At 41.6% G+C, this 23,546-nt stretch overlaps 1 protein-coding gene across 2 annotated transcripts in view; it reads left to right on the forward strand.

Moving 5' to 3' along the window:
• The window catches only part of LOC109412930 (Ig-like and fibronectin type-III domain-containing protein 1), a 692,650-nt gene extending 671,580 nt beyond the window's left edge, over positions 1-21,070 (forward strand). For both annotated transcript variants that reach the window (XM_062861347.1, XM_062861348.1), the window contains 8 exons: positions 12,157-12,746; positions 12,807-13,307; positions 13,363-13,821; positions 13,888-14,134; positions 14,198-14,376; positions 14,438-14,934; positions 15,016-15,466; positions 19,648-21,070. In XM_062861347.1, coding sequence (XP_062717331.1) covers positions 12,157-12,746; positions 12,807-13,307; positions 13,363-13,821; positions 13,888-14,134; positions 14,198-14,376; positions 14,438-14,934; positions 15,016-15,466; positions 19,648-19,842 — 3,119 coding nt within the window. In that variant the 3' untranslated portion in view covers positions 19,843-21,070. The remainder of the gene's footprint in view (positions 1-12,156; positions 12,747-12,806; positions 13,308-13,362; positions 13,822-13,887; positions 14,135-14,197; positions 14,377-14,437; positions 14,935-15,015; positions 15,467-19,647) is intronic.
• The last annotated feature ends 2,476 nt before the right edge of the window (positions 21,071-23,546 follow it).

Raw genomic sequence — 23,546 nt, forward strand, 5'->3', positions numbered from 1 at the left:
CACGTCTTATAGTATTGTCATATTATAAATTTCAATAAACATAATAATATTCAATTTCATGCCCAAGATACATCTTGATTATCAATTAGTCTTGTAGAGGTTTTGAGAGCCGTCATAAAACCAATTGTCTCTTATTTTGGTATAATGATGATTTTAAGAACCTCTTTTAGTCTATTTGGCTAAACAATGTATCACACGTTTTTCTAGAATTACACAGTAAGAAAAAAACGTTTAAATTTCTGTGCTGAAGGTGGGACATTCCACATACAGACGCTTGACATAATATACGTTTAGAATAATAACTGTCATGTAGAGGAGCGGACCTGGTGTGATGGTTAGAACACTTGACTATCACGCCGAGGACCTGGGATCGAATCCCACTCCCGACAAACTCACAAAATGTGAGTTCTTCCTTCGGAAGAAAAGTAAAGCGTGGGTCCCGAGATGAACTAGCCTAGGGCTAAAAATCTCGTTAATATAGATAAAAAAAACTGTCATGTGCCTTCTTTGAAATACTACCTATTTTCAAATAAAAATCTGTCTAATAAAACGTCCTGTATGTCATGTGATACGTCTTTGCCTATGGCTGATTCTTTAAGAAATAATTTCACGGAATATTCCAGAAAATCATTTGCATTATGCACAAAGAATTGTTCGTAAACTCACCTTAATTTCTATTAGCTCTCGTTGTGCTTCCATCGTGGGGAATTAAAAGTGGCTTTCTGGTGCGAATCCATAACGAAAAAAATCGGTGACTGATTCCATCCAGTTCTCGTCGTATTTTCATCGTGCGTCGTCGTTTCCAGTGCTTGCGCGCTAGATTTCAGCGATTCTTCCGATTTTTTTTTTTTATTTTTGGTTTGTGCTTCGTTCGACTAAGCGATTGGTGTGAACGAGTGAACAATTGACGTGATTGGGACGAGATTTTCGAACTGTTGGATGCCAAACAGTTTTATTTTTGTGGTTTGAACAAATTCATTTGGATTTACCTCAAATATTTTTAAATTTACCATGTTTTTTTTTTCAACTCGCCTAAATGTCTAAGGATCCCATTAATGTTCAGCAGGATTTTTCTCAATTATTTGTTTTGAGGATTGAAATCCATAAATATTTCAATATTTCCCCATGTAAACTAACAATTTTATTGAAACATCATTTCAGAAATTTGCCACAAATTTTTCCTTGGATTTTACCAAAAAATTAAGCAACAAATTCAGCCGGATATTCTACCAGGGGTTTCTCCAATGAATTCCTTCATTTGTGCTGCAGTTTTTGTTGAAATCTTTAGTAGTGATTTTTTTTTTGAGCATTTAAAAAAAAAACTTCTTCGATCCAATTTTTTTCAGGGATTTCAATTAAATTTCTAAAATCCGAATTAATTTAAAACTTTGTCTAACATTCTTTTACATATATAGTCAAACACATAGATTAAAAAATCATAGTTCATTTTGTTACATATGTTTACATATTACATATTTTTTTTCTGATTCAAAGGCAATTCCTACAAAAGCTTCCTTACATCTTTTAAAGGTTCTTCCTAAAATTCCATGATAAATGCCACAAGAAACTTTCCATATTATTTTTACTATCACAGCAAAGTCCTCTACGTGTTTGATTAGCAGTAATTCAAACGATTCAATCATGGAGTCCTCCAGAAACACCATTAGGAGTGCACCAAATGTTTACCCTAATTTTTTAAGAGATTTTTTTGTTCAGGGTTTCTAAATTAAGCTTCAACATTCAACAAATACATCGAGAATTTCACTATGAATTTTTATGCGCATGTAAGTTACTGTGATACGCTAATTGTTGAACACTGCCGGAATGTTGAACAATATCTGAAAATCTTGATATGAATAAAATTTAAGTAATTCTTGCTGAATTTCTTTCTTTTTCTAAAAAAGCCGATGCAACTAATCCACGACTTAGTCAACAACGGTGGTGATGCAAATTAAATAAAAAATAAGATTTACTGGTAAACCGATAAAAAAATAAAAATTATCATATAGTCACAAGAATTGGGAGACTGCTGAAACTCCCATAAACACTGACATGTGAAATATACTTGAAACTCTTTTTAAAACCCCCTAAAATATCCTGAAGCCTTCCTAAACCTGAAACTACCTATAATTCCCGTACATCTTTCCGAAACTACCCTGAAATGTATTTAAACCTCCCTAATACAGCACCCGGAAACCATTCCCGAACCCCCTGAAATTCCCAAAAAAAACACACACACACTTCCCTGAAAGCGCCTAAGAATCTCCTGAAACGCTTCCGACACCTTGCAACTTCACTAAAACCTCCCTGTTAATCTTTTAACCCTTTGGAGCCGGAGGGGTCCCATATGATATGATATCATATGATATGATGGAATGGAAACGGCTGTATAAATTCAGATATTCAATAATACTGTCTTCGGCAATGTTGCTGCATATTGAGTCCTATATTAAGGAAAAATGGGAATATTTGTATTTGAGACTTAACTGACAACCTAGAACATCCTGAACACCATGGAGTTTGGAATAACGAACTAATTGACATACCAGTTGTTTTAAAAGCTGAATTTGGATATGGGTTACGTTCATATGTATTTATTTAACCTTTGTTAAGAATGTCAGAACGTGTTTAGTGTATCATTTGTCCTTGTCTCACAATATGCAAATTCATGCAATGGCAGGCAAAGAAAGCCCTTCAATTAATAAATGTAAAAGTGCTCAAAGAACACTAAGTTGAATCGTGGTAGGCCAAGTCCCAGTGGGCAAGTAGAGCCATAAAAAAAGAAGAAGAATATGTTTTATATTCTTGGATGTTCTAGGTAATCCAAACTGCCCTTCAGTAAAGTCCTTCAATTCAACAAGAATAACTTTATATGTTTTCGCCATAAATAATAGCACTACATATTCTACTGGGATCCGTGAAGCTCTTGAAATCTACAATGTCATTTCTAAACACTATAGGGATATTCCAGGCCAGCCAAACTACCTTGGAGGTCAGAACTTCAGGTCTACACTCATAACAGTACCCATATCTGTTGTACTGAGTAACGTTGCTTAACCAACCGTGTTTAATGGACCATTCTGAATTCCATATTATTATACACCGTTGGGTTATTCAGGGTCGTCCAAACTGTCCTATGATGAAGTCCTGCAAATCTACAAGAATAGCTTTATGTGTTTACGCTATAAATAATAGCATTGCATAATCTGCTGGGATCCTTGAAGATCTTTAAATCTCAAATGTCTTATAGAGATACTAAAGGTATATTCCAGGTCAGCCAAACTGTCTTGGAGTTCAAAACATCAGGTCTACACTCGTAACATCACTCATATTTGTTATACTGAGTAATGTTGCATAATCATTCGAGGTTACTGGACCAATCTGAAGAGCACTATATATTATTATGAACCATTGGGACATTAAAGGTCGCCCAAAGTGTCCTGAAATTTGGCTCTTGACAGTAACAGTAGTTATTCTCACAATGAACTGTAACATTACATAACTGTAATATGTAATCTCCCTGGCATTTTTTGAGTCATTCCAAGATAGTTTTGAGATATTCCAGATCAACCAAACTTCTTTGGAGACCATCGCTGCAGGTCTCCACTTGTAATAATAGCTTTTGCCACTACGTTTTTGCCTTTCTCGTACACCAAGGTGTACCGAAAGGCTATATGTTCACTCCAAAAATGAAAATTTGATAGAGCCTCCGGAGGGGTCAAGTCTTATATACCAATTGACTCAGCTCGACGAATTGGGGTGATGTCTGTGTGTGTATGTGTGTGTGTATGTGTGTATGTGTGTATGTGTGTATGTGTACAAAAAAAAACTCACATCACTTTTTGACAGTAAACCTCAACCGATTTTAATGACCGACGGTTCATTCGACGCGGAATCTGGTCCCATTGTTTCCTATTGAAAATGGTTCGGATCGGTCCAGCCGTTCCAGAGTTATGGCCATTTAGGTGTTCCGGACCGGTACCCCAGGAAGGGACCAGATATGAAAATGTTACAAACCCATGCATGCGACCCATCAAACCGCGGCATTTTCGAGAACCTGATGAACGGTAAGCAGCAAAATAGTTTCAGACTATATCTGAACCGGTAATGTTCCGGAACCGGTTCCTGGTGCCCCTCCGGAAGTGGCCAAATATAAAAGTAAACTAAACACATACATGCGACACATCAATTAGCGGCTTTTTCGATAAACAGATAAATGGTAGGCAGCAAAATAGTTTCAGACCATATCTGAACCGGTAGTGTTCCGGAACCGGTTCCGCGTGTCCCGCTGGAAGTGGCCAATTAAAAAAATGAGCCAAACCCTGGCATGTGGCACATCTAAGAGCTGCTTTTTCGATAATCAGATGAACGGTAAGTGGGAAAATAGTTCCAGACTATATCTGATCCGGTTGTGTTCCGGAATCGGGCCCAAGTGTCCCACCGGAAGTGGCCAATCAAAAAACTGAACCAAACCCAGGCATGCGGCACATCAAATAGCGAGTTTTTAGATAATCAGGCGAATGGTTAGCAGGAACATAGTTTCAGACCATATCTGAACCAATTGTGTTCCAGAACCGGTTCCAGGGGTCCCGCCGGAAGCGGCATATTAAAAAAGTGAACCAAACCCACGCATGTGACACATCAAATAGCGGCTTTTTCGATAACCAGATGAACGGTAAGCAGGAAAATAGTTTCGGATCATATCTGAACCAGCAGTGTTCCGGAACCGGTTCCGCGTGTCCCGCTGGAAGTGGCCAATTAAAAAAGTGAACAAAACCCAGGCATGTGGCACATCTAAGAGCTGCTTTTTCGATAACCAGATGAACGGTAAGTGGGAAAATAGTTCCAGACTATAACTAAACCGGTTGTGTTCCGGAATCGGGCCCAAGTGTCCCACCGGAAGTGGCCAATTAAAAAACTGAACCAAACCCAGGCATGCGGCACATCAAATAGCGAGTATTTAGATAATCAGGCGAATGGTTAGCACGAAAATAGTTTCAGACCATATCTGAACCGATTGTGTTCCAGAACCGGTTCCGGTGACACATCAAATAGCGGCTTTTTTGATAACCAGATGAACGGTAAAGAGCTGGTTGCAGTTTGGAAGGAATTTTTCAGCCTATCTTGATGCATGGGAAATTCCTTGCCTGAATCACTCAAGAAATCATTTTTCTTCCATCGCAGTACGCAGTTGGGAAGAAATGACAGTTCCAATGGCAGTCATTATAGAAAGTTTCTGCCAGGAATCGGTCAAGAAATTTCTTGAGCGATTCATTTCGAACTTCCACCGATCGTACTCAAAAGATGTGCTGTAGCACTTTGCGCTCCTCTGACTTCGATTTGCTATCAATCAATTGCCCAATCGACTTTCCCGGATGAATGGAAAGAGTCAGTATTGTTTCCTGTTCATAAAAAGGGTGACCGCGGAAATGTAACCAACTATCGTGGTATCACATCGCTATGTGCCGGTTCCAAACTGTTAGAAATTCTTGTCAGCAAAATTTTGTTCCACGAAGTTAAAAATCACATCTCATGCGACCAACATGGTTTCTATGCTGGTAGGTCAACGGTAACCAACCTCACTGAATTCACATCGTTTTGCTTACGAAACATTGAAGACGGGGTTCAAGTAGACACCATATATACAGACTTGAAAGCTGCGTTTGACCGCGTTGACCATGCGTTGCTTCTTGCGAAGGTGGAAAGGATGGGTGCTGCATCGAGTTTTGTTCAGTGGCTTAAATCGTATTTGGTAGATCGTCGTCTATGTGTCAAAATTGGAACAGCTCAGTCCAGATACTTCCCAAACCCCTCTGGTGTTCCCCAAGGCAGCAACCTTGGCCCACTTCTTTTTTCTTTGTTTTTCAACGATGTGTGTGCTGTACTGCCTCGAGGATGTCGGCTATTATATGCGGATGATCTGAAAATTTACCTGATCGTGAACTCGGCTCAGGATTGTCGGGAGCTTCAAAGACTCGTAAACGTGTTCGCTGAATGGTGTGGGATCAATGAATTGACGATCAGTACGAGTAAATGCTCGGTAATCTCCTTCACGCACAAAAAAGATACAATCAATTGGAGTTACAACATTGGTGGTGAACAGCTGGAAAGAGTTTCGGTGGTAAAGGATCTTGGAGTTCACTTGGACTCCAAGCTCTCCTTCAGAGAGCACTACTCCGTGATTATTGCAAAGGCGAATCGGAATCTTGGATTTATCTTCAGGATCTCCAAGGAATTCAGAGATCCATACTGTCTACGTGCGTTGTACTACTCGCTGGTGCGATCCGTTCTTGAGTATGCTGCTGTGGTATGGAGTCCGTATACTGGCACCTGGATATCGAGAATAGAAGCCGTCCAATCTCGGTTCATTCGTTATGCGTTGAGGTTTCTTCCCTGGCGTGATCCTATAGAATTGCCCCCATATCAGAATCGCTGCCGACTTCTCGGAATGGACACACTTGCCAGGCGACGTCAGCTGGAGAGAGTACTATTTGTGCAAAAAGTGCTTGTCGGTAGTATAGATGCACCTAACATTCTTTGCAAGATCAATATCAATGTAGCATCTCGTAGCTTAAGACGCTCTAATTTTATTAGATTACAGTTAGGACGCACCAATTATGGTCAGAATGAACCAATTCGTGTAATGTGTTGTTTGTTCAATCGTGTGTATGATTTGTTTGATTTTTCTGTTAGTTTAAATTGTTTCAAGCAACGTTTGTTAATTTCAAATGCGTTAATGTAATTTTAATTTAAGTTTTATTCATGTAGACACTGTTGTCAGATGAATGATGGGGAATAAATAAATAAATAAATAAAATAAAACTTGAAACTGGGCTTTTAGCAGGAAAATAGTTTCAGATCATTTCTGAACCGCTTATACTGACGGAGTCGAAGTGGTGAATCCAGCTGAAGGCATCGGATGAAGACCGAAGAATAGCAGGTCGAATAGTGTCACGCCAAACAAGCTGCTTCCGTTATTTGTCACCGATAATTGCCTATAAATCCAGATAATAAGATCTGAACCGGTTGTTGCGGGAGGTCCTCGATACTACCGACTCTTTCAGCAGAAATTACACAGGAATTTGTCATGATCAGCTACCAAGCTTTAATTTCATATTTATTAAATTATAAGTTCAAATATACAATAATTAACTTACAAATTCTTTGATAAAATTAGGGAGCACGATTTGCTCATGTACTGAAGGTACCTCCTCGCTAGCTACTAAATGTCTTTACTGAACTACTGCACAATGTCACTGATATGATTTAAAGGGGTGTTCATATTTTTAATAATGTTGGGTTCAAATTTAAGGCTACGCATATTTGCGTAACACCGGTTGTGTTCCGGAACCGGCTCCAGGTGTCCCGGAGATAAACGGTCAGCAAGAAAATAGTCTCTGACCACACCTAAGATTATCGGCAATCCTGATTGCTTCGCTGAAATTACGAAAGTTAAAATTTAAATTTTATCGCATCAATCCCCTTTTGCATTGTCTTGATAATGATTGGCATCCAGTGCTAGTGAAGATGGTCAAGCAGTCAACTGAGAGTATAATAAGTTTCCAAATTTGATTATAGCTTCGATGAAACTCTTGCTTTTCTGAATACGGCTGACACAAATTTCGATTTTCTCCTATGTTAACCCCTCCCTCTCTTGGAAAATTTTAGTCGGAATTCAACATTTTGAGGAAGGGCACAAAGAAATGATTCAAGAAATTTTTAAATTTTAAGGTGAAAAAGAGTCCTCCATAAAATTTCTCAACAAATCGCTTAACTAGATTTTGCTTAATTGATTGGGTATTTTTTCATCAAATACATTTATTATTTATCATCTCCTCATTGGCGAGTCAACGAGCACTGTTATAAAAGAAAGAGAAAGGGATTTGTTCTGTTCTAGAGTATCCTCAGGCTGAGATGAAGCAGCCTCGGGCTGAAAAGCTCATAAATAAAGACATAAAAAAAGTATCCTCAGGATTCAGTAACACTTTGGCTAACGTCGACGGAAAAATACTGATTACTTATTCGACGAAAAAGGCACTATTACCACTAGGTGGATTAATCTGGGTTTTTTTCTATTATAGTCGTTTTAACTACTTCATTCGCGTCTGAAGCGCCACTACATTTAGCAGCGTTACATAATCCACCTTATTTACCAAAGTAGTTTGAGGAATAAATAATCGTTGTTATATATTTTTGGGATATTATGGACCATCTCTACTGTTATGGAGCTTAGTAGATAAAAACAATCACTTTATTTTAGATAGCAACGATATACAACCAAATAGGATCCATGAACCATGATTTTTTGATAATTTAGGTCATCCACTGTTTCATGGGCAACACAACTTCATATCTACACTTGCAATGCTAGCCTGCTACACTGAATAATGATACATAATGAACCATATTTACTTATATACATACTTCAAAAATTAGTAGGCATTGTTCTGTACCTTTACTTCTATGAAACTCATTTTTTTTTAATCTGCATTCGTTGTACTGCCTAAGATCGCATAATTGTCCCATATGAATAGGAAACCCAGCAAAGATGGGACTGATATGCGATCATGGGCAGTGTACACATTATTCGTGCTTTAAAAAGTTACATTATCTAGTCTAACCCACCCAGATCCGTGAACTTCTGTGAAACTCACATCCATTCCAAAATACTTTTGGGATATTTTAGGATTACTAAAATTCCCTACAACTAAGAACTTTCAGCTAAGATGAAGATATGACGAAGCCACATCTCGAGCACATACCATAAGGCAAATGTGGGACGCAAACCGAGGATAAGGACTGCAGCCAGTCACGAACTGAGTGTAGTGGTGAAGAATTGTTGATTTAGTTTTGTTGTACTCAACACTAAATACATATTGTGTAACGCAAAACAGAAAAAAAGATATTATTACGGCTGTAGACTCCATGTAATATATTGCAGGGCATCAGTGTGTACGATTCTGATTATGCTGAAGCTATGTCATAGTCTCTGATTGTATTCGGTGAGCTCCAGTAAGTATAATAGATTATACAACATAACTCTATACAGCCAAAACAGAAACTTCAATTTCTGTAGATGCTAGATTTTAAACATCATAATAGTTTGGATGACCCAAGGGGTAGTCACTCTACACAGTGTGCCATGGGCACACCGGGCACACCAGTGGCACCGGCAGGCACAGATCAACATAATCTCACATTGAACTGAAATTATGAGAAAACCATCTCAGCAAACTTTGAAACCAGGAAAAAATGTCCAGCTGTCAAAACCGAAAAATCGCTTCGGCAAGAATTTGAATTGCATCATCAGGTCTAAGGTTCACCCCGAATGACTACCATCTGTTCTATCTGTTCAATCCATAAGGGTCATAGTAAAAGTAGAACTATGTACTCCACATTTGTCCTCAGGGCCGGATCTAACTTTATATTTCATTTTACTCAACACTGTTCAAAAACATAGAAAAACATATTTGCTCATCGCATGTGACCCCAGTTGATCAGATGATGTCCATTGAACATTCAGAAGATTTACTGATCTATCATTACGTTGAGCACCAAAACCACAGAAACACGTAGAAAAAAAAATCTATAATAACGCTTGGAAAAAAACCGGCTTCAAAGGGTTAAATGCCTTGCACTCTCCTGAAAGCGGCTGAAACCCTTCTGAAATGCTGAATGTGCCTTCTTGAAAATTCACTGAAACCACTCTGTTACTCTTTTCAAACCCCCTGAAACCTACTGAATCACTAAATATATGTCCTTATGATATCAAGGTTGAAAACAGTTCGTTCTTACAATTTGAAGTCTGGCAATAAGGACCTTGGTATTTCTATTGTTGCTGGTAAACTATGCAGTAGATTTTTTTATTTTTTTTGTGTATTTCAACTAATGCTAATTCTACATTTCATGCAGTAGAATCTTTATTAACAACTTCTAAAGAAGTTCAAATGGCAAATGTCCATTCAAGCGCAAACTTTCCCAGCATTTTTTTTTTGCATTCATATCACTCCAAAAGTTTCTACAAAGATTCTTCCAGACGTATTCATCCAAAAAATTCTTTAGGAATTCCTACAGGAGTTTCTTCTATGGTTGAGAGACGAACCAGCCAAGGGCTGAAAGTCTCTTAAATAATGACAAATCAAAAAATTCTATGGCTTGTCCAGGAGTGTCTTCTATGGTTCCTATTAAAATTCCTTCAAAGATTCCTCCAAAATTCTAATAAGGCATTTCTCCAGAAGTTCCGTGAGAGATCTACTCAGGAGATCCTTAAGAGATTCCCCCAGTAGTTCCTTCAACGATTCATCCAGGAGGGTTCAGAGATGCCTCTAGGAGTTTCATCATGAAGCTCTCTCAGGTATTCCGACAAGAGTTTCTTCATGGATTACTTTAGAAGTTCCTTCAGACACTCTTTCAGGAGGATTCAGAAGTGCCACCAGGAGATTCATCAGTAATTCATGCAGAAAATCCTTCATGGATTACCATAAAAGCCCCTTCAGCGATTAGTGAAGGAGTTCCTTCAGGGGTTCCTTCTGAAGTTTCTTCAGGAATACCTACAGGAGTTCCTTCAGTAGTTAGTACAGGAATTTGTTCAGAGATTACTGTAGGAGTTCCTTCAAGAATTCCTCTAGAACTCTAATGACGTTTCTTCAGAACATCTCTCGGAGTTACTTCGGAAATTACTCATGATATCCTACAGGAGTTTATTCTGGGATCCCTCCTTGAATCATTTCAAGGATCTCTCAAAGAATTCCTTCAGGTATTACCCCAGGAGCTGCTCCAGTAATTCCTACAGGTGTTCCTCCAAGGGTTCCTCCAGGGATACTTTCAGAAATTCCTGGAGTTCCTTCTGGGATCCCTTCTGGAATTTATCCACCCATGTAACATTTTTAAGTCGTGTGGATTCCAAGAGGTTATAAACACCATCATAAAGCCAAAATTGAATCATCTTGGTTTTACGACGATTCCTGAAACGTCTTGAAAGCAAATAAGACTTGAACTCAAACAAGAGTTGTTGTTTGAGGAAACATAACTTCCGAAATTCCTTCGAGGATTCCTCTTATAATCTCTTCATGCCTCATGGAGATTTTTCAGAGATTCTTTCAAGAGTTCTTTTATGAATTGTTCGAAAAGTTCCTTCGGGGATCTCTTCAGAAGTTCCGTCAGGGATCACTCTTGCACGATGTCTGTGGCAAAAAAACATTATCGAAAAAAACCTCTGTATCGCTATGTCACCCACCAAATCAAAGCTACGGGTCTCCTCTTTCATTTGGTGCTAAGAGGAAAATGTTCTATCGAAGGGTCTAGAACAATTTTTATTATTTTTTGTGATTTCTAGAACAAATTTCCGAGAAATACACATTTTTGGGTACTTTTTACCCAAAATTTGTATGGGAAAATTACCCCCGATAGAACATTTCGCGCTTAGCACCAAGTGAAAGAACAGACCTTTAGCATTCATTTGCAGGGTGACTTAGCGATACTGATTTTTTTTTCTAAAAATATTATTCTACCGTAGACACCTTGCCTATAGTTCCCGCAGGATTCAGAGATACTTACTTACCTTCAGTCCTGAGCACCCACGGTGGTACAGAGGGCCGAATTTTTTTTCAGAGATTTCTCTAGGAGTTTTTGAACAAGGATTCCACCTGCAGTTGCCCCCTGAAATACCTTCGGGGATTTCTTCTGGAAATCCTTCGGGATTCGTATTTAAGTCTAAATAGTGCAATCATATTATCAAATTTGATATTTTCAGAAGCAGGGTGCAAAATGTTCACAGTCATTGACCAAAAATAGCACGAATTTAATTATGTCTGCACTGGATATTCAAAACAGAAATTACATTGTCGCTCTTCATAATGATTTCTCAATAATTCATTTAGCATACCTGAAGGCCAGACATAAGCAATGAATGAAAGGGAAAACCAAATGGCATTTAAAACCGATATGCAAAAAATAAAAAAAGGCAAAAACTGGACTGGAAATGTATGTTTAAAAGAGTTTGGCTGAATATTCAAATGATATTGTTCGACAGAAAGCATTTCCTCTAAATCGTAGATTCATTCGCCACTTTTTCCCCTACAGTTACACGCCACCAACAGAACGTTTCTATTCAAAACCATACTCCAACTCCGCATCCTTTTTTCGTTTTTTCATTAGACGTCCGCGGCTGCTGCATGAAGAACGGTGTAAGCCACCGTACCTGTCTGGATAAAATGTGCGACCCGGTGAAAGCAGACTTCACGGAAGTGCCGGACCTGATGGTGTGCGCGCCGTGGGCAAACATCACGTTCGCCTGCCTGGCCAACAAAATCGATCACACCCCATGTTGCAAATCACGCGGCATTCCGGATGCCTGCCTACCGTTCTGCTCCGGAACGGTTCGGGCTATTAATTTCAACTACTTCAAGTGCCTGCAGTACATGTCCGACTACAGCAGTTGTCTGTTGCAAGGCTACGGGGTGTTGTCGGGACCACCGTCGAAACTGAAGGCTCCACTGATTGCGCCGCACTTTGTTGTACTCGAATGGAAGCCGCCTAAGATTTTGCCCGATACGGTAACTTCGTACCATCTGCACTATCGAAGACTGGGTAGTGGTGAAGAGTACGCTGTCTTAGAGAAGGAACAAGCGCCGGTGATTGTTGAAGATTTGGAGGCTGGCCAGTATTACGAAGCGTTCGTGGTCGCTGTGAACGCACATGGTAAGGGTGGACCTTCTCCGCGACTTGTGTTCCAGACGAAGCGCGAGGTTTGTATGACTAGCTATTTGGTTTGTTTTCAATTTCTTATGTGAGTACATTTACAACAGAGTCAAGCAGAAGTCAGTACTCCCTCGTACAATATGACTGCTTGTTGTCATGCATCTGGACTGCTACCACAATGTGCTCCCCTGTGCAGCTACGACGTTAAAATGTCCGACCTACAAAAACTCGGTAACACATGTCGAGGTCAAATCGCCACGATCGTTCGGTGTAGCGCTGGTGGCCGTGATCACACATCATGCTGCGGACGTCGAGCTGTTCCACCAAAGTGCCAATCCCTGTGCCGAGGAGTGATAACACAATCTCCAGCTGATTGTCTACCGTACGCCGGAAACATCATACAATGCTTCGAGGAAGGCATTGGTCATATCCCACCGCCGGTTGAAGATCTGCACGTAACGTCTGTAACTAATACTAGTATTTCGCTAGCATGGGTTCCTTCGGAGACCGATGTCAATAATACGGATACAAAGCAAACAGATTACGTCGTACAATACGGAAAAGTTGACAACATGACCATGTACGAAACTATTATCAAACTGGAGAACGTAAGTATTGTGTGTTTCATGGGATGTCTCGAAGTCTACATTCCTTATTCCACAGGAGGTGAACACTACGGAAACCGACATCGAATTGAACAACCTTGAACCAAAGGCCTTATACAGAATTACCGTAATTGCTCGGGGTCTTCACGGTACCTCACTTCCTTCATCCATGCTCCTGATCAACACTTCGCGAACGGACAAGGCCAGTACTGTGTTTGGTGCCCCTTCACCACCGCATTCGTTGTCCGTCTCATCTCACAGCGCAACTTGGATAAATGTAGCGTGGCAACCTCCGGAGTTCTCTCATCCCCACGAAACCATCACCTACCGAGTGATCCACAAAGTGGCAAACAATTTTACGGTGATCGATACTCGCCTCCTGGGTGTACGCATTGCTAACCTCCAACCTAACACCCAACACATCGTTTACGTGGTTGCCCTGGGTGCCAAGGGAACCAGTTTACCCTCGGAAACCTTGGTCGCGTGGACCGATCCGGCTCTTCCTGCTTTCGTTGACGTAAGTGATTGTCATCCCTACTTTTATTATTACCAATTCTTTTCAACCCCCATCCTATTCTATTAGCCTCCGACGGTTCACCCATCGGACATCATTTCCGAAGGCGGTTCGATGACAATTCTATGTTTGGCATTGGGCAACCCAGCTCCTACTATTTCGCTCTACGTAGGTGGGCACCTAGTCCGCCAGGATACCTCTCGGCACATGATCACTGTGATACACAACGTTACCATCGATATGGAGCACATTTCGTGCTATGCGGACAATGGCTACGGAATTCCAATGCAGGCCTCCAAAAAGGTTAACATCAGCTGTAAGTACATTTGAGGTTTGGCTCCCAAGATCGTACTAACGGAAGGAATCGTTTGAATTACAGTCGCTCCCCGTATTCAGGCCTCCGGAATCACCGTCGCATCGGTTGGTGAATCCGTTGACCTGAAGTGTTCAGTGCGAGCGCGGCCCATCCCGAAGACTATGTTCTGGCGCGATCACGATGGACGAGTTCCGGTCATTCAGGGTGGAAACTTCGACATGTCCATGAAGAACGATGTTGATGTGAGTTATTCGCGCTTTTAAATCTACCTTGGAGGTTCTTATACTTATTTATTTGATACAGGACTCCTCTTTGTACACGATGACCCTTACAATCAACAAACTGTCAGGCCAAGAAGTCGGGGACTATTTCTGCCATGCAGAAAACGCTCTCGGTTCATCGACTCGTGCCGTTTCGGTTCGCATCCGTAATACAGCTGCCTCGACCAACATCTCCGAGTGCTGCGTAACGCAGAATGTTTCGTCTGCCTGTATGAGTGCCTGTTCGTTCTACATCGACATCGAAAGTGTCATCGATCGGCCGGAATGTATCGTGGACTTCGACAAGCTAATGAAGTGCGCTGCCGATGGATCGGATCATCGAGGTTGCTGCGCTTCCAAGGATATTCCTCGGCGGTGCTTGAACTGGTGCCGTGGAGAACCTATTTCACCGCCGGGTACATGTGCCTTACAGCATACGCGAACCATCGTGGGATGCTTCCAGGAAAATAGGGAACGACTACCGGGACCACCGCAGAATCTGCAGGTTCAAATTCTGAACGATGAGGAAGCTATTATTCGGTATGTTGAGATGCTTCGCCTTTTATCAAATAATGTATGTCTGACTGTGCAGTTTTACAATCTTTCACTATCCTTCTCCAGATGGGAACCACCGGTCAAGAACCCGCACACCGTCGAAGGCTATCGGGTGTTCTGGCACGATCTGGAACCGGTGTCGGACAACCTCTCGAACGTGATCAGCGGTTTGGGTACCAGCCGGCTCGATGCCAAGGAAACCAGCATCAAGCTGGAAGGTCTCAAGCCGGACGTGATGTACGAACTGGTCATCAAGGCCGGAAATCACTTCGGAGCATCGATCCTGTCGGAACCGTTGCGATTCACCCTGGGTGATCACCACATTACGTCGGCTTCGCAGGCATCGAACGCTGGGGTGATCAGTGGTATCATTGCTGGAATTTTGGCGATTGCTCTGGCGATCGCAGCACTTGTGATAATGAAGAAGCGCAGGATTGGGCAGAAACAAGCCGCTAATGGGGGCGTGGCCTTCGAGAACCCGAGCTATCTGCGCGAGATGAACGTGGAACATGTTCAGGTAAGTTGTAGACTGGAATTTCCATTTCAGTAGAACACATTTACGAATTTATGTTGATCGTTGATACTGGTAGCCTATATCCAAATTCTTAGCGAAGTTCAAATTATAACTTGGGATCTGAGGGGGTTTCAGGGGGATTTTGGAGGCATTTCAGGAAATTTCAGAGCGTTGCGCAGGCGTTTTCGGGGGCTTCGTAGATTCTCAAGTGCGTTACATGGGGTCCGAGTGGGTCTTAAGGGGGTTTCGGAGGCATTTCAGGAAGTTTCAGAGCATTTTTAGGCTGCTTACAAAGGCGTTGCGGGGGCGTTTTTGGGGGCTTCAGAGGGTCTCAGGGGCGTTACATAGGATCCGAAGGGGTTTTAGGGGAATTTTAGAGGAATTCAGGAAGTTACAGAGCATTTTCGGCGGAATTCGGAAGCGTTACGCAGGCGTTTTTGGGGTTTTCGGAGGTAATATTGTGCGTTACATGGGGTCGGAGGGGGTTCAGGGCGATTTTGAAGGCATTTCAGGAAGTTTCAGATCGTTTCAGAGCGTTACAGTGGCGTTTTAGTGGGTTTCGGAGGGTGTCAGGTATGTTGCATGTGGTCCGAGGGGGTCTTAGGGGGATTTCTGATGCATTTCAGGAAGTTTCAGAGGATTTTCCTTTTGAAACGCCCCAAAAATGCCCTTTGATTTAAAAAGGCAATTACACCGTCTTTGATCTTGTGGCCTCTACAGATTGAACATTACTAACATTCGACAACGGACAACACATATAACACCCAGTGGCCCAGCGGAGAATTTTCCGTTTGACGAAAAGTTTTTCCCGACTGAAGCAGGAATCGAACCCACACTCCGAGGCTTACAAGACACCTAAACGGCAGACGCCGCTTACCGCTCGGCTACGAAGCCCAGGGTTTTCTTGAAACTCCCTGACCTGGAATGCCTCGAAACTCCCCTGAAACCTCCATAATCCCATTGAAATGCCCTTAAAATCATCATAATCAATTTTAAATTCCTCTAAAACCCTGTTGCGTTGAACGCTTTTAAAAGGCTCCAGAAACTCCCTGAAATGCAGTTGAAAGGCCCTTGAATCGCCCCTGATATGCTAACTAACGCCCCTAAAACCTCTAGGAACGACCTTAGAATGAAACTCTCTGAAATGACTGAAATTTCTTGAAACGCCCCTCAAACCTTCTGTAACGCGCGCCCTTTAAAGGCTCCTGAGATCCCTTGAATTGCCCTCAAAGTCCCTTGAAACGGCCCTGAAATCCCTAAATACTATTGAATTGCCCCTCAATACCCCGTAATCACATGAAAACGCCAACAAAATCTGACAGAACACCCTTAAAAGGCCTCTAAAAAGCCCTGAAACAACCCCCTGAAACGCATGTGAAGCCCCTTGGAATCCCTTTTTTGGGCTCTCTGGGAACTTTCTGGAAACCCCCTTAGCTCCATCTTAAATGCCAAGGAGTATGACCTGTTCTAGCGAACTAGATTCCTAGAAGTAGATGCACCCCCAGCCACGTGCATGAAAAGAGGTTCCAGGGTATTATGAATAAGAAAAAAATATATTCGCATAGTCGGTGTGTTAATGTCTCACATATACGTGCATACTTTCAGGCAAATAAACCTAAGATTATCATAAGGTCAAACTTATGAAATGGCCTTTAAACAATTCATAATGGCTAGAACGATTTTCATAAGGTCGGTATGACGCAGAATCGACTCACAGTTTGGCTTTTATACACATTTAGCAACACGATATTCGCAAGCGTCGATAGACGCGTGGGTTGGGCACGAGCTCAGTGATCTCGACGTTCATGCATCGATTCCAGTCTGCATCATTTTGTGATTTTTCTGCTCTTTTCATAAGTTTATCTTATGTAATTAGGTCATAATAAGCATGCTCAATTTTCATAAGGTATTCTTATGGCATCCATACTTTACAGTTATGGCTAAATTTCATAAGGTATTTTGATGAATTTCGGTAGTTTACTTCACTGAGTGTACAATTGATTTACCTGAATATGTTTAGGGAATCGGATCCACAAGCGTAACCAATGATTTTATAATTATGGACAATGAAACCCATCTGAAATAGTTTAAACCTCTCTGAAAGTTTCAGTAAAATTTCAAAACAAACCCTTAAAACTCTCATGGAACCTCCTAAATTTCCTTTAAAATCCCTTAAATTCTTCCATACTTTCTCCCGGAATTCTTCAGACCTAGCTGCCCAGATTTATACTAAATTTTTTTCCGGATTTTTATCCCGGATTTTTTTAGTATCCCTCCGGAAATTCCTTCGAGAATTTCTACTGGGTTTCCTACCTAAATGATTCATAAGATTCCTTCAGGAACTCCTCTCGTGATTTGTCCAACGATTCCACCTAAGATTCCTCCCGGAGTTTCTTCAAGGATTCCACCAAAGAAACTTTCAAGGTTCCCCCAAGCATTCTTTCTCAAAATTCTTTCAGAGAATCCTCCAAAGGCTTCTCCAGAGATTGCTGTCGGGATTTATCATGGAATTATCTTCCGAAATTTCATCAGGTTCTTTTTTAAGAATTCCTACCGTGATTGCTCCACAGATCTCTACTAGGATTCTTCCAAAGATTTCTCTCAGCATTCCTTCCGGAACTTTTCCTGGGATTTTTTTTTTAATTCCTCTCGATGCAATTCGAGGGCTTTCTCCTGGATATCTCCCAATGTTGTGTCCTGAATTCCACTTGAAATTTTCTTTCGTGATTCCTTTAGGACTCCTTTCAAGGCACCATTCCGAGATTCCTACAGGAATTCCAAGTAAGATATCATCGGGGATCTTTTCAGAAATTCCTCCTGGAACTCCACTTGGGTAAGATTTGTCCCAGATTTCTCCCCTGCATTTCACTTCGGATTCTTTCTGGGATTATTTTGGAATTCCTACAATGTTTTTTTTTTTCCAGAGATTCAAGCCGGGGTTGCACAGAGCATTCCACCCGAATATTCCAGAGTTTGCTTCCGAGATTCTTTCAAGATTTTTTTTTCTAATTTATGTTTGGATTTCTTCTGAGATTCCTTCTGGGATTCCTCCTTGGATAATTATCGGAATATCTACTGGAATTCCTCCAAAGATTATTTCGAGGAAATCATCAGCTCCAGGAACTGCTCTCGGGACTGCATCAGTTTTTTTTTTCCTGGATTCCTCCAGAAATTATCTCCGGGATTACTCTCGAAATTTTCTACATGATTTTTGCAGGTATTGTTTTTTGAAATTTTCCTAGGATTCTGCCTGAGACTTCTCGTGGGATCCTACACGTGGGATCCTAGCTTCCAATATTCCTTACAACTTCCGAATTCTTTCTCGTACCAATTCCGGGATTCATCCTCAAGAGATTTCCCTCGGGATTCCGTTAAAGACTTTTCCGAAAATCTTCCTGGGTTTTTTTTTCTGATTTTATTCAGGAATTGTGTTTTGAAATTCCTCCGCGGGGTTCTCCTGATTCTTTCAGAAATGCCTCCCGGGTTTCCTATGAAGATTCCTTCTCAAATTTCTCTTGGAATTACTTCAGGATAACTTCAGGGATCCGCATCGTCCATATTTAGCCTGGGATTTATCCTGGTTATTCTACATGGATTCCTCTAAAGATGTCTCCCAGGATTATTCCAGAAATTTCTTCCAGATTTTCTCTAGGAATTCACAAAAAGATACGTAGGTGGGACGAGGCAAACAGAGCAGAGAAAAAATGGGGAAAATAATGGAATACAAAGCTAGCTTCACGCATCTGCCACATTTCATGAAGTGCAACGACATTTCCACTGTTACTGGAAAAACTTATAATTAGAAGGCACAGAATGTTGCTAGTTTGTATATCGAAAGAATTTGTGGAAAAATCGCGTTCAGATGCGATTTGAACCCACGACTAGAATTAGTTTGAATTCCGCAGAATCCATACTTATTCTGTGGCTTAGTTGGTTAAAGCGCTGGTCTAGCGAATACGAAGTCGTGAGTTCGAATCTCACCAGAACGCGATTTTTTCCACAAATTCTTCTCTCAATTTGTCCATTAGCAACATTCTGTGCCTTCCAATTTATTAATTTTTCCAGTATGTTTCTCACATACCAGCAACGCCAGTAAAAGAGCAATATAAAAATTTATATTTCCACTGTTATCTTACAAAAACAATATGCCAAGCAATCAATTCCCTCTACCCATCCAATTGCAGATCCCAGCCGTTTCCGGCCAACCCGGCACCGATTGGCGGCAGGAGTCGCTGCACACCGCCAACGGGACCGCCACCACCGGTCTCAGCAGCCAGGAGAACTCGGTCGTCCCGATGGCCAACGAGGTGAACCCATCGTTGTACGAGGAGCTTAAGCTCGGTCACGATCGAGCGGGATTCAAAAGACTTGTTTCTTAGGAATTGGCCAATGCTCCTGCACCCCAGAGTGGCTAGAGCTGGACACGCGGGTAGCAGTAGCGAGAGAGAGGGAACGCAAAGTGTACTTGTAAATAAAACCAACGGACAGTTTTTAGATGTGATCAATTGTGGGACGGATAAGGATGTTGATGACGATGATGTTTGATGATGGTCAGTACTTTGCCGTTCACGTCATCTGTTTTTACCGTATTATTCGTGATCCGAGCGTAAGATTATGAAGAATTTCTAGGTGCTGAATCAGATTTTATAGGGTTAGATAAATTTTGTAATAGGAAAAAGTTAGTAAACGTTTTCTACACGCAACAAACGCAGAATTCAGCTAGAAACGAAACTTGGAAGCACATACACACAACAGCTAGGTTTAGACTTTGATTTGATTAGACACATGAGAGTAGTATTGACGACAGCCGCCACCAGCCGCGAAACCAGAACAATAAAAGGGCAAACAATTTGGATCCTGTCAACACGTGTTTCTGAAAGTACTTGATGGGAAAAATTATAAGTACGTTTTGTATGAAAGTGACTTTGTGTTGACTGGAAATAACACGCATTACCTACCACCTCCACCAGCAGTAATCTAGTCAAAACGATGAAACACCAATTCACCGTAGACGAAACCATCAGTTCACCAATGAAGAAATGCGAAGCAACATATTCTACGTCCATCTCCAAGATGGCTCCAACACGACCAGTGGCAATAATTCGTTAAGTTACCTTTTATCCCATTCGAATGAAATAGTTATTTATTGGTTCATTGTGCGTCAGGTATCTGGGCGTCATGCAGTGATTGTCGATCATTGAGTTACAAAATAAAATCCCACGAAATCAAGGAAATCACTGCATACCATGTGGTGTGTGAGTTTAAAGGCATTGACGTATTTTAAATTAGTGCATGTCACAGCAGCTGTGAACCAGGCACGCAAGCACATTTTTAGGGTAACATAAGTTGATCATTCGATAGATTCGAAAGAAACGAAACAAATGAATCTCAAACGAGCAGTAAAATTTTAATTTAAACTATGGAGACACATGTACATAGGAATGGTCAGTGCGTGAGAAAGGAAACATAACAATACATTCTTATTCGGTTTAAAACAATGTGAAACGAACAAATGAAAACATTGATTGTTGTTGAGGATGTAAAGAATTTGTTTGTAAAAGGAACCACTAGAGAAGCAATAAAAGCAACTAGTTTTATAATAAACTTGCAATGGTGGCAATTATTGTATATCACACCCGTTCCTAATCTGTATCGCAAGTGCTCTAATATTGCCAATGGTAAGTAGTTTATGATCGTTTAACTCTAGGGAACGTCCATAAATCACCAACGTGGAACATACACACAAATATCAGAGGTTTTAACAAAATGGGTGAGAGTGACATAGGGGGGATGGAAATTGACCATTTTTGTCCGACATAATGTACGTTCTCCTACTGTAAAAACATAGATATCACGATTACTGTCAACTTGAATGCAATGTGGCATCAGGCTCATGAAGCATAGTAGACGTTGCCGCGCGCAGACGTGTTTTGAACTGCTTGTCACATTTCTTTCCCGTCCGCCAAATTTTTCCGTGATTTTGCTGACGATTGAACCAGTGCCACGGTGAGACGAATAGCCAAAAAACGTGAACTTTTTTTAGCAGCGTCAGGGGTGATACCGTGATACTCACCTGGTAAGCACTGTGTAAAAAGATAGGCCAAGAAACGGTCAAGAAACGGCTTTCTGTCAAAATTTCTTGAGTCGTACTCAGCTGAAACGGAAAAATCGACGAACTTGATGATCAATGATGATAATATGGTCATGATAGTGTCGATCAATCCAGGAATTCCTCCAGGAATTCTTCCAGAAATTCCTCCTGGATTTTTCAAGAAATATCTTCCTATATGTCTCTAGGAAGCCCTATAGGAATTTCTGGAGAAATTCCCAAAGGAATTCCTGTATTAACAACATTACTGGAGGAATCCCTCTAGGAATCCCTGGAGGAATCCCTGGAGGAATTCGTGGAGGAATTCGTGGAGGAATCCCTGGAGGAATTCCTGGAGGAATCCCTGGAGGAATTCCTGGAGGAATCCCTGGAGGAATCCCTGGAGGAATTCTTGGAGGAATCCCTGAAGGAATTCCTGGAGGAATTCCTGGAGGAATCGCTGGAGGAATTCCTGGAGGAATCCCTGGAGGAATTCCCGGAGGAATCCCAAACGGAATTTCTGGAGGAATCCCTGCAGGAATCCCTGGAGGAATCCCTGCAGGAATCCCTGGAGGAATTCCTGGAGGAATCCCTGGAGGAGTTCCTGGAGGAATCCCTGAAGGAATTCCTGGAGGAATTACTGAAGAAATCCTTGGAGGAATTCCTGGAGAAATCCTTGGAGGAATTCCTGGAGGAATCCCTGGAGGAATTCCTGGAGGAATCCCTGAAGGAATTCCTGGAGGAATCCCTGGAGAAATCGCTGGAGGAATTCCTGGAGGAATCGCTGGAAGAATTCCTGGAGAAATCCCTGGAGGAATTCCCGGAGGAAGCCCTGACGGAATCCCTGGAAGAATTCCTGGAGGAATCCCTGGAGAAATCCCTGGAGGAATAGCTGGAGGAATTCCTGGAGGAATTCCTGGAGGAATTCCTGGAGGAATTCCTGGAGGAATTCCTGGAGGAATTCCTGGAGGAATTCCTGGAGGAATTCCTGGAGGAATTCCTGGAGGAATTCCTGGAGGAATTCCTGGAGGAATCCCCGAAGGAATTCCTGAAGGAATCCCCGAAGGAATTCCGGAAGGAATCCCCGAAGGAATTCCTGAAGGAATCCCCGAAGGAATTCCTGAAGGAATCCCCGAAGGAATTCCTGAAGGAATCCCCGAAGGAATTCCTGAAGGAATCCCCGAAGGAATTCCTGAAGGAATCCCCGAAGGAATTCCTGAAGGAATCCCCGAAGGAATTCCTGAAGAAATCCCTGAAGGCATTCCTGAAGGAACCCCCGAAGGAATTCCTGAAGGAACCCCCGAAGGAATTCCTGAAGGAATTACCGAAGGAATTTCTGAAGGAATTTCTGAAGGAATTACCGAAGGAATTCCTGAAGGAATTACGAAGGAATTCCTGAAGGAATTACGAAGGAATTCCTGAAGGAATTACGAAGGAATTCCTGAAGGAATTACCGAAGGAATTCCTGAAGACATTACCGAAGGAACTCCTGAAGAAATAACCGAAGGAATCTCCGAAAGAATCCCTGAGGAAATCCCCTAAGGAACTCCTGGAGGAATCCCCGAAGGAATTCCTGAAGGAATCCCCGAAGCAATTCCTGAAGGAACCCCCGAAGGAATTCCTGAAGGAATCCCCGAAGCAATTCCCCGAGGAATCCCCGAAGGAATTCCCCGAGGAATCCCCGAAGGAAATCTCAATCTTCCAGTTTGCTACGGTTCAGATCAGTAGATTCATGCCTGCTCCTGGTAGGGGAGTTCGCTTGTTCTTGTCGATTGTCCCGGTTCCATTCCAAGTCAGTCAGATTGTAGATTCATTGTTGATAAACACTAAACAAAGAGTTTCGTCGATTTTTTTTTCTTTTTTCTCTCAAAATCGACTGTCAAAATTACTTTGGTAAAAATGCACTTTTTCACAAATTTCATCTCGCAATTTGCCAATTAGCAACATTTCGTGCCTTCAAATTACAAGTTTTTCCAGTATGTTTCAGACATACCA

The sequence above is a fragment of the Aedes albopictus genome, chromosome 3 (genome assembly GCF_035046485.1).
Source record: "Aedes albopictus strain Foshan chromosome 3, AalbF5, whole genome shotgun sequence".
Taxonomy (NCBI): domain Eukaryota; kingdom Metazoa; phylum Arthropoda; class Insecta; order Diptera; family Culicidae; genus Aedes; species Aedes albopictus.